This window comes from Sarcophilus harrisii, chromosome 2 (assembly GCF_902635505.1).
Source record: "Sarcophilus harrisii chromosome 2, mSarHar1.11, whole genome shotgun sequence".
NCBI classification, from domain to species: domain Eukaryota; kingdom Metazoa; phylum Chordata; class Mammalia; order Dasyuromorphia; family Dasyuridae; genus Sarcophilus; species Sarcophilus harrisii.
Genome location: NC_045427.1, coordinates 455,090,042 through 455,104,790, shown reverse-complemented (window position 1 = coordinate 455,104,790; position 14,749 = coordinate 455,090,042). Strand labels below are relative to the sequence as shown.

Here is a 14,749-nt window from a genome sequence, read left to right as displayed (position 1 = left end):
GAACAAAGAAACTTTTAAAAGATCTCAAAGTTATGCTGAAAGATAAACTCAACACTGCCCATCTGGGGTCTTACCATCTATATAGCTAGAGGGTCTTTCAGCAATCAGCCATACCCCTGCTCTCAAACTCATCGGTGACTAACAGGATAAAACTGAAGACTAAAGCTCTCCAAAGGCAGGGATAGAAAAAGATGGCTCACTGGGTCCATGTATCAAGAGGAAATAGGCATATAAATATAAAACATAACCCAGTAGTCTTTACAGAGAAATGAGGGTCTTATGAAAATGAATGAATTTGCAAATGTGTTTTTTTAAGTGAGATTTTTATTTGCTGCAATGTAAAGTCTTGTGGTAGAGGGTGAACAAGAGATAATAGACGTACCTCAAGTTCCAGACGGTATGGACACTTTTGAAGTGAATTTCACATTTCTGGGTATAAAGTCCAATGTATTCATTTCCTCAGTTTTACTTGATTATCCTAATTACAAGATGTATGAGCCATATTTTCAGATCTGATTGTTCTCCCTATGTGCCTTTTTTTTTTTGATGTAGAGCAAAACCTCAGTAACACAAAATGCTTGGGGAATCAAATGTTCTGATTGTTTTTTTGTTTGTTTGCTAATTGGGGGATAAAAATATCTCTATTAAAAACAAAAAAGATAAATTAACTTAATCTTAGAGAAACATATAGTATTATCCAGTCTTGCTCTAGTATACTGTGATTCTAAATGATTCCCTAAAATGCACTGAAGGTCAAACTAAACCCATAATAAAACCCTAATTCATTACCTAGGAATCTTTAGTCACTATCTTCTTATCTAGGCCAAGGGACAAATCCCCAAAGCTATTAGATCTCAGGATACATTCTCCTCTACTATGCTATGTTCCGTTGGTACCTCAGGGTATGGAATGGACATTGAAAAAATAGGAATGTAGAAATAGGCATCTTATCCAACTGCTTAATTAATATATTATGAATAATTTCATTTTATTCAATTAGCAGCTCTAAAAATAGAATGACTCAGTTTAAAACAAACTCACTTAAAAATTCCAAAATTCTTACAGCAATTTCCATCATTCTTCTATGATTTTTACAGAAGTACTAAACTGTAAACCAGAGCACTAAGCTATTATTCAAGGGAAAAAATGTCTCCTTTTATTTTCTCCCCCTACCTTCAGAATAATTTAATCTTGCAAAACAGGGAAGAAGTATATTCTAAATTACAAAAGCCAACTCTGTTCTTATTAAGTTTCAACTTCAGACTCGTACATATTGAAACTACAATACCCATGTAAGAGAAGAAATTATCAGCTATGATCTCATGTTTGTGGAGAAGAATATGATTACATTAGAATTTACAGAAACTCACAAGGCATTTGCTTTGGATAACGGTGTACGATAAAACAGTCGCCACAAGGAAATGGATAACACTTGAATGGCAAAAAACGTAAAAACGAAGCTTCAGCTGCTCTAGGAAAGCAGATGCCTGCAGATCACTCAGGCTCTTTCTTGAGAAATTCTAAATTCTCTGAGCCCTTACAGGTTAGTGTGTGCACAGGTGTGTAAACAACTAACATGAGGAGCCATATTGCAAGGCCCAATATATCAGCAGCAACTGCAGCTCTGTCATCTGGACCTGGGCACTTTTACAAGCCTCATCCCTCCTCCAACTTGACTGCAAAATGGTATCCAGTGGCAAAACAGATGTGTAAGGCAGTAACTTTGAATTATCCAGGCCTTTGCACTATCAGAGGTGCAATTCTGGCAGAGCTGCTTGAAACCTTGGACTTTTCAAGAGAGGCTCAATGGGAGCAAAACACTGAGGTACTCAGTATGATGGTGCATTTAACAGAACCAGATTGGTTTCTGTGGTCAGGAAATGTGCTAAGGGCCTCAAATTTTATGCATTCATCTCAAATTGCCAGGATCCAAGCCAGAAGGAGGGGCCTATGTTCTCCCAAAACAATTAATAAGGAGCAGAAACTATGACAATTATAAAATCTTCTTGGGGTAGGGGTCACCTCTTTTATTTTAGTTGAGAAAGAAATGTCTTTCACCATAAAAACAGGTCATCAATACTATTCATTCATCAGGACTATGAGTAATGAAATCCAGTACCCATCACTGCTCAGATTCAGTCCTGCAGTAGGCACTACTTTCAATGCCATAGCACTGTTGTCCTCAATTCCCTCCACCTGCAAACCAGGTGCATGGCTGCAAGAAGCTTTCTAATGTCACTAATTCTCACAGTCATTTGCATGATATTATATCTACACTGCGAACCAGACTATCATGCAAAGTCAAGGCTTCATCCCAATCAAGGTTCACATGTACTCTTAAGGGGCTGCCTGCCTCAGGTATCATGCTACATATTCAGGGCATGAATACTGATCCCATGCCTGAGATACACAGTGAACAAAGTAAATCGGCAACAGAAACAGGTGGTACAATGCCTAGGCAAAAAGAAATGTTTTTTTTGCTTCATTACCAGCTTGCCCTTCTCTTCTTCCTACCACCCTTTTATACTGACACTGAGATAGAAATGTGGAACCTCTTTGGCAGAGTGGGGAAAATTTCGCTTTGTATTCTCCTTCATAAATCCTTCCCACCACTGTGAAGACAGATGTACCCTGTCTTGGGGAGTATGGGATTGAGAAGACTAAAAACAAGTTTGGCCCACTGGTCAGAGGGCTTTGCTACTTAAATAAAGCCAATGTGGAGTTTCTGATTAGAACTGATGAATGATTCACTTGGTGGGAGGAGAAAGAGAGAGAAAACGGGGGAAAGACTTCCTTTTATAGTGAGGAAAATGAGATCCCGAGTGAGGAAGGGATTTGCCCATAGTCACATAGAGAATCAGTAACAGAGTTGGGAGTAGAGCCCAGGATCCCTGACTCCCAGGTCTGTACTAATTGTTTAGGGTTTAAATGGAGCTAAGTGCCTAGGCACAATCACACTTTCTGAAGAGAGAGAAGGAATAAAACCAATAGGACACAGTGGTATCATTTGAATGCACTAATAAGTTGTAATTGACATCATGGGAAAGACAATTTCATATTGAGCCTCACTTCCTCCCATAATTAGGGAGAAACATCAACACTCCCTCCATCCAGCATCACTTTCATTTCTGGGCAGGCAATTACGATGATTACAATGGATTTCATTGAGAATTATTACAGTCACGAGAACAGCAAAGGACCCATGCCATTAAAACCCATCCCAAAGGAAGCTATAATGATGTGACATTTATAAAACTGCTGTTTGCAATAAGTGTCAAATCATTTCTCCTTCGGGTGCTCATTTTCATAACATTAGGCTATATTCTTATGAAGCAAAGTTCATCTTAGAGCCATGGGATTTAACTAGAATTAAAGTTCACTTCTTTCTGAAGCATGACCTAATGCTTTATCTCTTAGGAGTCAAGAAAATATTGACAGGACATTGTTAATCCACCAGAACAAAGATAGAGAGAAGGCCACTTCTGAGGGATAAATAAATTTAAGAATTAACACTCACCATTCCACAATTTCTGGATGAAGAATGGTGTTGTTGACTTTGAACCTGTCAAAAAAAAAAAAAATAAAAAAAATAAAATAAAATTCATCAATTCAATTAACAAACATTTGTGAAGCTCCTAAGATGTGTAAAGCCCTGGGCTGGATACTAAGAAAAAATTCAAAAACTACTTAAATAAAAGCTCATAGATCAAGAAAAGTGACAAACTGTAATACAAAACAGAACAAAATAGTAAGTGCATGCAAAACTTTCCACCTAAGTTATTTTTTAAAATATTATTACCAAGAAAAGATAAAAATAAAAACAAACTTTAGCCTTGTTCTCTGTAGCAAAGAACGTCTATTCATATATATAGATTGATCACCCACTGAACTACTAAAATCTTCTAGAATTGCCTCTGGAAAACCCTTTCAGGGCCTCTGAATGCTTGATGTGAATGATTCCAAGGGAAGAAAAGAAACTCTTGCCAAATATCCACTAAAATTAGGGTCATAACATTTAGTTCTCATTTCAAGAATATTAGTTAACTATAAACCAAAATGACCAAAGAGACCCCAAAATTACATGAAGTATGTAGCAGTAGCAATAACAAGCACTTCTATTTGCAGAACACATGTATGAGTGGCTCACAGCACTTCATAAATTTAATTTTTAAAAATTAAGCTAAATATGATAACATTCCTGGGATAGATGAAGTCACTCAGACAACAGCAGATCTAAAACAAATACAGAATCACCTTCTGCTATGAAATCATCCCACAGGGGTTGTTAGGTGAAATAAGTAATGACAATTAATATTTTTCTATACCGATGCAAGGTTTGTAAAGTTATTTTTTTATTAAAGTTTTTTATTTTCAAAACATATACAAGGATAATTTTTCAACATTGACCCTTGATAAATCTTGTGTTTTGATTTTTCCCCCATTCCCCCCACCTCCTTCCCTAGATGGCATGTAATCCAATATATATTAAACATGGTAAAAATATATATATTAAATCCAATATAGCCATACATATTTATATAATTCTCTTATCACACACACAAAAATTCAGATCAAAAAGTAAAAAAAGAAAAATGAGAAAGAAAATAAAATTCAAGCAAACCACAACAATAAGTGAAAATTCTATGTGTGATCCACATTCAGTTCCCAGATGGTTCTCATCATCAAGATTACTGGAACTGGTCTGAATCATCTCAATGTTGAAAACAGCCACATCCATCAGAATTGATCATCATATATAATCTTGTTGCTGTGTCTTTGAAAGTTTTTTTTAATATGCTATTTCCTTTTAACTTCACACTAATCCTATGTTACTGTCATCCTCATTTCACATTTAAGGAAATAGGCCCAAAGAACTAGGGGACCTAACCATAGTCACAGTAAGTTTTAGGGATGGGATATAAAGTCAGGCCTCTTCTGGTTTCAGGTCCAATATCTTTTTCACTATCTGCAGGGGCTTCTAGGCCATGTTATTGATAACAAGCTGTTTCCTCAGTGAAAGCCAGAATATGGGAATTATTTTAAATGATGTAAGCATCATGATGGATGAAAGCAACAACTTTGCTTTTTGGGCAAAGTTGCAAATGGAATTTAAGCCTTCACAAAGTCACCTATACATAAAAAGACCAAATTTACTTCCATCTGGAAAAGTTCCTTTGCCTTTACTAATAAAGGATGCGAAACACCTGGCAACTTAAGTTAATTTACAAGGCATACAATGCCAAGGGAAAAAAAATTGCATAAAAAATTAGGGCTGGCTAGGAAATAGTATAACATGAAGGAGGAAAGGAAGAAAGCAAAATTTTCTCAAAAGCCAAATATAGCAAAAATGCCAGTCACAAAAAATGCATATCTCAAAGTTCAACCTTCAATTTGCAAAAGGTGAAAGTCAGACACATGATCACATATTCACAGTCACAGGCACAGAGAATTAGACCCAGTGACAAATACTCATGAAAACAGACAGGGAGCAAGATTTAAGCAAGTATGATCACAGACACAACACAGCTTTCACTTAGTTTTTTTTTTTTCTACTGAGCAGAATCTTTGTGGATGTTTTATTGTTGTCTATCTACTATGAAGAAGGAAATGAAAACATTAATGCTATAACAATGTAACAAGTAATCATGGGGATCATGGGCCATAAGCCAGGGATGTGATGAGGAGGAAGCTTAGGAATATCACAGCGTTCCCTGTGGCAATGAGAATATGCCAACACTCACTGGGTATATAATGACAAAGAACAATTTAGTTCAAAATGTCCAGATCTTAAAAAATAAGGGGTGGGGGGGAAATTTTTGAAAGTCAAAGTCCTATTCACAAAATATAAAAGAGAGGCAAACAAAGGACATCAAGAAACTCAAAAAAGAATAAACAGGTCACAGGGAAGAGAAAAGAGCAGGCAACATAAATCAAGAAGACAACCTAGATTTTGTCTCACGTTTAGTCAAATGTCAGCGTGACATTAGGGAAAGCAATGTCCGAGGGAATGAAGAACGTGCTAGTGACTGCAAGGTTGGTGAGTATCGCTAACTTGGGCTGGGCAGTTTTAAGGTACACGGCCAGCTTAGCCTGGTCTGCCTGAAGGACAAGGCCCACTAGGCAAAAGAAATTGAAAAGCAAATGAAGACTCGGGAAAAGGTAAAGCAGGAACGTGGCCTGAACACCCCCTTCGCTCTCTATGCTCCCTTTTCTCCAAAAGCTCAGGCTCTAACAAGGAAGGCAGGGTACATACCAATAAAACAATGGCAACATGGAGGTAGAATTCTTTTCTGTTTCTCAAATATGCTTCATGTATGCTTTCCCACATCCATGCCTTTGATATGACAATACCCTATGAATGGAATGCTCTACTTCCCTCCCTCTTTTTTATTTGTTTCTACCTGTTCTTTAAACTACAATTCAAATGCTACCTTCTACCTAGTCTTTCCTGATTGGTAACAAAAGTTCAGAGTAGAGGTTGTTAAATGATTTTTCCCCCACTGATTCCTTTGGTAGTCTGATGTAGCCTATTAAACCCTTCTCAGAATAATGCTTTTAAATGTGTAAAATAAAATGCACAGGATTACAAAGAAAACTAAGTATTAAGGTATCCCAAAAGGCTTACAGCAGCTTTAAGCTAATTGAATAAAGACTTCTGGGATACCCTCTATGAGGGCTGTGGGTGGGAGTGGGTGAAAAACAACAAATTGAAAGATACTATAAGAAGAACCCCAGCCCTAAGACATACATAATCCTTTGTTTTGTACCTTGCTGATGTTACTTATTAAATAAATAAATATTCATTATAATTATCTCAGTATGCCATATCTCTTCCCTAGACCCTAAGCTTTACAAGCATAACAGTAGTATCTTATCTAACAAAATAAAGAAAAAGGATCAAAATATAGTGGAAAGAGCAGTGGATTTGGAGTGTCAATCCCTCTGGATTCCAAATTCCTCATCTGAAAAATAAGAAGATTGAACTAGATTGGCTCTAAGGCTCCTTCCAACTCTGTTCTAGGATCCTAAGATTCCATGAATACCAATAAGAATAATATTTGATATTTACATCACAAGGTTACCAATTGCTCTATCTTTATGACCTTTTCTCAGAACCCTTGCTCTTTGACATGACACCATCGATCACCTTCTCTCCATGGCTCACTCTCCTTTCTAGGTTTTTGTGACATTGACCTCTCCTGATTCACTTTTAACTGATCTTTCCCAGTCCTTTTTGCTGTCTCTTCATCCATGTCAATTCTACCATGAGCCTCAGTTTCCTCATGTAAAACAGGGTTATCTTATATATATTAGAGAGAGAGAGAATTGGTGCTTTGTGGGCTTTAAGACACTACACAAATACAAATATAAAGTCTATATTTATTAAACATGTACTCTGTAATGGCACCATGCCAGCCCTTTTTGTAGTGGCTAGAAACTGGAAACTGAGTGGATGCCCATCAGTTGGAGAATGGCTGAATAAATTGTGGTATATGAATATTATGGAATATTATTGTTCTGTAAGAAATGACCAACAGGATGATTTCAGAAAGGCCTGGAAAGACTTACACGAGCTGATGCTGAGTGAAACGAGCAGGGCCAAGAGATCATTATATACTTCAACAATACTAGATGATGACCAGTTCTGATGGACCTGGCCATCCTCAGCAATGAGATCAACCAAATCATTTCCAATGGAGCAATAATGAACTGAACCAGCTACGCCCAGAGAAAGAACTCTGGGAGATGACTAAAAACCATTACATTGAATTCCCAATCCCTATATTTTTGCCCACCTGCATTTTTGATTTCCTTCACAAGCTAATTGTACAATATTTCAGAGTCTGATTCTATTTGTACAGCAAAATAACGGTTTGGTCATGTATGCTTATCTAATTTATATTTAATATATTTAACATCTACTGGTCATCCTGCCATCTGGGGGAGGGGGTGGGGGTAAGAGGGGAAAAATTGGAATAAGAGGTTTGGCAATTGTCAATGCTGTAAAATTACGCATTCATATAATCTGTAAATAAAAGGCTATTAAATTTAAAAAAAAAAAAAAAAAAAAAAAGAACATACCCAGAAAAGGAAAAAAAAAAAAAAAAAGGCACCATGCCAGCTGCACATTGGTGCTACCTTTCTTCATAAAGCACTGGCCAGGAAGAGCCACGGCAATCTTCAGATTGGTTGGTAGTGAAGAGAGGGAAGAAGTATGGAAACAGAAGGAGCATCAGGCTTGTCAGTAGAATTGCGCCTGCACAGGACAGGAGATGGGAGAGAGGGAAGGAGAACTTGAGGAGGTGATGGACGGCTGGGGGAAAGGACTGTCTGCCCTGAGATGATACCACTTGTGCCACTTATGCTACGGATGCTTTCAGCTCAATTAAACAGGTATTTATTGAGCTTATTGATGAACTTAACTCTATATTAAGCTGGATGGGGGAGACCATGTACAGTGTGATCTTTCCCCAGAGGGGCTAGGTTATCAAGACACCTTCATATGCCATAGAGCATCATGTCAGGATAATGTCCAAAACATCATTCTATATTATCTAATATAGAGAAAAGTTCTATATAATTAGGATGTAGTCACAAAAGCATGGCATATTGGGAAACTACCAAATTTAGTGAGAATCCCTGAGTTTTATAAGCCTTCCTTCTGTGACCTTGCAGAAGTCATGGCCACTTTTAGAGCCTTAGTAACGTGAGGGGAGTTGGATGATGAGGTGATCATTAAAGTCTCTTGCAGGTCAACCATTCTGATTCTGGGAAGCAACATAAAATCAGTCAGGGAGGTGTAAGCAACATTGCCTGAAATTATCAAGGAAATTAAATTGTTGACAGCCCTGGACTAGATTTTGATGAAAACTAAGACAAAAAATGACAATGCCCTAGGCCATCATGATTCTGTTGAAAGGAAGAGTATATGATATGTATGTAGATAAATGTAATGCTAGTTTAAAGTGTGAATGAGGTCAAGAGAGAGATCCTAATATGCTCTAGGAATATTTGAGAAAGGAAAGAACCTTTTTAACTGGAAGACTTAAGGAAGAAATAAGAGAAATCTCTTGAGCCTTTAATAACAATACATAGGATTCAAATTGGGCCTCAAAAAAGAGGCTAAAATTTATATAAGTGAAAAAGGGAAAGAATGGCATTTCAAATAGGCTGAATGATGTGATCAGAAGCATGGAAGTGGGAAATGAATATGATGTGTGCAAGAAACCAGAAAGCGATGGATCTAGCTGAAGTAAAAGATTTCAGTTGGGAAAGCGGAAAAGAGAAGGTTGGGGGAAAAGTGTGGACCTCTTCTCAAAGAGGATTGAACACCAAAGAGAGTAATTTGAACTTGGAACTATCTGGACATGAAGTGGTAATTTCCAGAGAAGAGTCTTTCCTTCAAGAGAGAGGGAGGTTATATGTTCATATGTGTTTTGTAGATTTGGACTTGGGTTGTGTGAAAGATGGAAAGAAAAATTGTCTACATTATCTTTTGGTAATTTGCTAATTTCAGAGACCATGAAAGCCTGATTTTTTATTCACTTTCTAACAAGCAACATTGAGGCCACTGAAGTGAGGATTATTAAGGGCTCTGTATTCAAGTCATTTTCCATTTTCATAGGAATTGGTTATTCAGGATAAACATGTTTCTTATCTTTTTCTATTTTTACTTAAATTGCCTTGCATATTTGAAGACAATTTATTACAAATTAATTCTGTTTAAAATAATAAGTTAAATATAAAATTGTTGAATTTGAGAGTTGCAAGAAAATACATTAAGATGTGAATTTTAAAATGTTGGAAAGACATGACTACTATTGAAATATAATAGGAAAATACATTTTATATATTTGGTGGCCAGTTTGGCCATGCTTAGTGCCTTGTTAATTGTAGTAATATTTACAATTGCAATATTATTTAGTAATATTTAAAATCAGATCATTTAAAATAATCTTTGAACATGTTGTTGAAAACATATAATATGAGACTGATAATAAATCAAACTTATCTAATACCTGATAGTATAGCAAAGGCTTGTGTCATAGCAACTCTGATTATCAAATGCCTGACTATACCAATTTGTAAGGGATCTTATGAGTCAGAGTTAGGTCACTTTTAGAACTTTTTAGGCAACTGTAACATACAGCTAACCAAAGTCACTCTGTAGCAAACCAAAAGGAAAATAAGCAACATCATTATGGTAGTGACAAGGCAGTTGGTGACAAAAGCAGCTAAGCTTCCCCAAAGGAGAAGGACAGAAGATTCATCTTGCTTAGGAAAACAGGCTATTATTATCCTTAGCCAAACAGCACTAGAGAGAAAGGCCCAAGAAAGAGAGACAGATGGAACTGGTGAAAACAGAAAAAGGTCCCCAAGAACAAATTTCATCTCTACCCAGCTTGTAGGAATTTGGGAAACAAGGCAGGGCCCCCTTTTAAAGCCCACTCTTGGTGTCTTTCAATTGAGCTATCACAGAGCAAGGAAGAAAGCACTGAGACAATTTATCAAACAGCTTCAAGAGCCTGAGAACAGCTCAATCTACTTCAGGTAGATTTAATGAGAAAAGAAGATGGGTCACTGGAAATGGGTCAAGATCATGAAAGCAGAGGTTGGTAACAATCAAAGGGAAAAAAAAACTGGACATTGTTCAGTGAGCCAACTAGATACATTTATCTACTATGGGCAGAGGCAGTTAGACCTAAGGAATACTAGGACTAATAAGCCCCCCCAAACCAGCAAATGGCGGGGCAGGGAACCAGGCAGATGAGAAATGGGAAGACTGGCAGCACAAAATGATATAGCAGAGATGTAGAGAGACAGGAATCCTCTCTCACACACACAGAGCAGAAAAGAGAAAAAAGAGGGGAAAAAAAATCAATGAAGAGTTTGGCCTGTGGGTGCGGGAAGAAATATATCCTCATACAACAAAGATTTCAGAACCCTTCAAACCACTAACTGCTGTGGAGCTCTGACTGCCTGAGTAGGCATTTCAATACCAATGGCTGTAAATACACTTGTCCAGGCCACAAGCATGTATCCCCTGCCATGAACTTTTGTTAAGTACAAAGCTATACTCAAAGAAGAGACATAATAAAGTGCCATCCTGAGACAGAGCAAGTAAAGGGAGCAAGGGGATGGCCTAGCCCCCAAATCAGCCAGGAGTATCCTAGACCATGAAGCCCGTTTCCATTCACACAGTGAAAATCTATTTTTATGGAGTACATTCCTGCCTGGTAAAGAATTAAATGATGTTTCAGAGTCAGTATGTAAGCTTTGACTGCCATTGAATATATTCTAATGAATTGATATCAGTTAAACATTTATCAATCTCCTACTATGTGTCAAGCATAGTGCTAAGTGCTATGGATACAAAGAAAGGCAAAAACAAAAAGCAGTCCTGCCCTCAAAGAGCTTACAATCCAACAGGGAGAGACAACATGCAAATAATTATGTACTAACAAGCTATATACAGGATAAACTGGAAATAATCCACAGAAAGAAGATGTGAGAATCAAGGGACCTTGGGAAAGACTTCTGTTGGAAGATGAAGCTTTACCTAGGACTTGAAGGAAAGCAGAGAATGATGATGAGATGAAGATCAAGAGGGAGAACATTCCAGGCCTAGAGACAGACAGAAAGAATGTCCACATCCAGGAGATGGAGTATAGGAATAAAGAGGCCAATGTCACTGTAGTACAGAGTGCATGGGGTTGGAGGGTTGAGTGTAAGGTGTAAAAAGACTAAAAGAGGAAAGGCAGGTTGTGAGGGAATCTGAGCCCTACACATCTGATTCCAGAGGGAACCACTGGAGATTTCTCAGTGGGCAGGCAGGGTGTGACAGAGTCAAATGTGACTGTAGGAAAGCATTTTCACATCTCAGTAGAGGACTTATAGGAATGAGAAGAGACTTGAGGCAGATCCCACCAGTAGGCTCTTTTCAATGGTTTAGGCATGAGAGATAAGGGTATTCACCTGTGGATGAAGGCAGAAGGGGACATATGCAAGACATGTTATAAAGGTAACACAGATTGTTTTATTTTCATCATTTTCAAGCAGAAGTCTTTTTCAAAAAAATTCAAGTTCAAGTTCTAATTTTCCCCCATCCCATCCCTTGTTTTCTCTCCTGAAAACATAAAATTTCTGCCATCTTTGCAGAATGTTTTACTGAGTGTATGAGAGGGAGAGACCCATGAAAGCAGGCTTAGAACATCCTTCCACGAAGGTGGGATACAATTGACTTTGGGTTCTCTCAAGGAAACAGTTCAACCTGGGAAGAGTTCTTTGAAGATGGTGACTTTAAGGAGTGCCATTGCTTCAGGAGCTAGGGGAGCTCTGGCTTTTTTTACAGATAGGAAAAATCAGCTTATCAATGCCCTTCCCTCTAAACAAAGTAAGGACTAAGGAGAATGCTGAGAATCCTAAATCTGGCACTGAAAAGGAGAGAGGAGAGGGCACACAAGGGTCAAGATATGAAACACAGTGTCCAAAAAGTCTCTTCTACGCAGATACAGAAGGAGTGATGTCAGTCACCTCTCAATAAGTGTTTATTAGGTGCTTCTAAAGTGCCAGGAATTGTGCCAAGCACTGAAGAAGATTAAAGTCAGAAATGGAGGGTGTGCGTTTGAATCTCAGTACAGTTTATATGAGGCACTCCTCTGTGCCTCAGTTTCCTCATCGGTAATGTGGTGAGGAAATCAACATTCTTTTAATCATTGGGAGAAAGTACCACATATTTCTGAGCTCATAACCTTTCTTCTGGTAACATTTCCTTCCATCTCTAAATTTTATGACTACTCTCTACTTCCCAAGCCAAGCCAAGAACAAAGGCAATAAATAGGCAAGGGATGGAGTGGGAGGCATTCCTTCTGCAGAGTGCCCTCCCCAAGGCAGTTTGCCACCCTAAACTAAGGACTGGGCTACCACCTAGATCTTCCAAAGGGCCACACTCCTTCACTGACAACCGAAGGGGAGTCAGTAGAGAAGGTGGGAGAAAACACAGGAGGCCAGCCCAGCCCTCCAGCAAAAAAGATCCGTTCTCTCTGTCTGACGTCAAAAAATCTGTTCTCTTTGCAGAGATGCCAGGGGAGAAATTGGCATGAGTCACTGAAAGCAGATTCTTTTCAGATATAAATGAGAAACAACAACTTCAGGGGGCCCACCTCCGCTGCCACACTAGGAGTCTGGGCTTTCTGGCCAGGTATGGGGGAAGGGCAGATCTTCCCTCAGACCTCCCTCAAAGGACAGGCCAGCCCAGAAGTCTGCACATGGATTGTGTGTGCATATTTCCTCCATCACCAATAAGCCAGATCAAGTAAAAATAACAAGCTGAGAGGAGAAGCAGGCAAGCTTGAACGCCAAGCAGGCTTCCTGAGCTGGCATATCAATGAATTGGGTTAATCAGGGAGAAGTGAAGAGACACACAAACTGCATTAGGGAAATTCCCAGGAGGAAACTGGAGATTTGTAAGATGAAAAGAAGCGAGTGTGATATTCACTTCTCCCCCGCTCCAATCTTTTTTATCATTGGGAGAAAGTGATACATATTTATGAGCTCATAATCCTTCCTAATCATCCCTACATCACACACAAGGCACATAAATTCACACAGCTCATACTTATAAATAATTATAAGTTATTTTTTCTGTCACTAACTTACTTCACCAAAAATATTGCTTATGACATTACAACTCAGTGTGTATGAGGGTGGGTTTTTGTGTGGCAAGTGAAGTGGGTGTGGGATGTCACATTATCATCTTCCCTAAAGGCCAGTGTTGATGAAAAAGCAGCCCCATCACTGGTAGGACATTCTTAGCTTGCCTTCTATGGCTGCCTCATCAGCACACTAATGTGAAGACCCCAATCCGACTCCAAAGCCATAGCCAAAATTACCCATGAGCATATGCCCTCCTCCACTCCGATACTGATGTCCTTGGCTTCCTTTATATCCCAACTAGGATCCTACCTCCTTCCCCAATTCTTCTTAATATCAGTGCCTTTCCTCTTTTAACCAATTCCTGTTTATCCTCTATATTGCTTGCTTTATATATATATAAATATATATATATATGTATGTGTGTGTGTGTGTGTGTGTGTGTGTTTGTATTGTTGTTAGATTGTAAGTCCTTGGGAACAGGGCTGCCTTTTTTGTCTCTTTTTGTAGCCTCAGTATTTACCACAATATCAGTCACTTAGTAGGTACCTGATAAATGTCTATGGATTGAGTTCAGCCTGGTCAGAGGGCAAAGAGCAGGCAGAAGAGTAGCAGTTTCTGAGGAGCAAACAACCACAGACAATAATATCTGTCCAGTAGCTTGCCTTTGGTCATCAGATAAATGACAAACTGGTAGAAGCCATGGAATCAAAAGGATTGGATGCTACATATCTGTTCTGTTCTGTTCTAGCTCTGTTCCAGGCCGCTGACTGACCCCTGAGGCTGGTTTTCCATCTAGGAAAGGGAGGAAGGTAAAAGTAACCCATCACAAGTGAAACATTCACTCTAAGCCTTTGGAGCTGTCTGAAGCAACGTGCAGAGGTGACCTTGACACAAGAAAAAGCTGTGTGGGGCCAAATTTCAGTAAGGTTCCGTTCTACATAAAATAGGAAAACTGTAAACATTCATTAAGGATACTATCTCAATTGAACTCTTAACAGGGCTGCTCACCAGGGGCATCCCCAAATATAAACACACAAGTGAGCACACACACATACACACACACACACACACACACACACACAAGTGCGTGCAT

The 14,749-nt window shown here is 38.5% G+C and overlaps 1 protein-coding gene across 1 annotated transcript in view; it reads right to left on the bottom strand.

Moving 5' to 3' along the window:
• PEPD (peptidase D) overlaps window positions 1-14,749 on the bottom strand; it is a 251,936-nt gene that overhangs the window by 170,417 nt on the left and 66,770 nt on the right. The window contains exon 7 of the mRNA XM_031954371.1: window positions 3,518-3,562. Coding sequence (XP_031810231.1) covers window positions 3,518-3,562 — 45 coding nt within the window. The remainder of the gene's footprint in view (window positions 1-3,517; window positions 3,563-14,749) is intronic.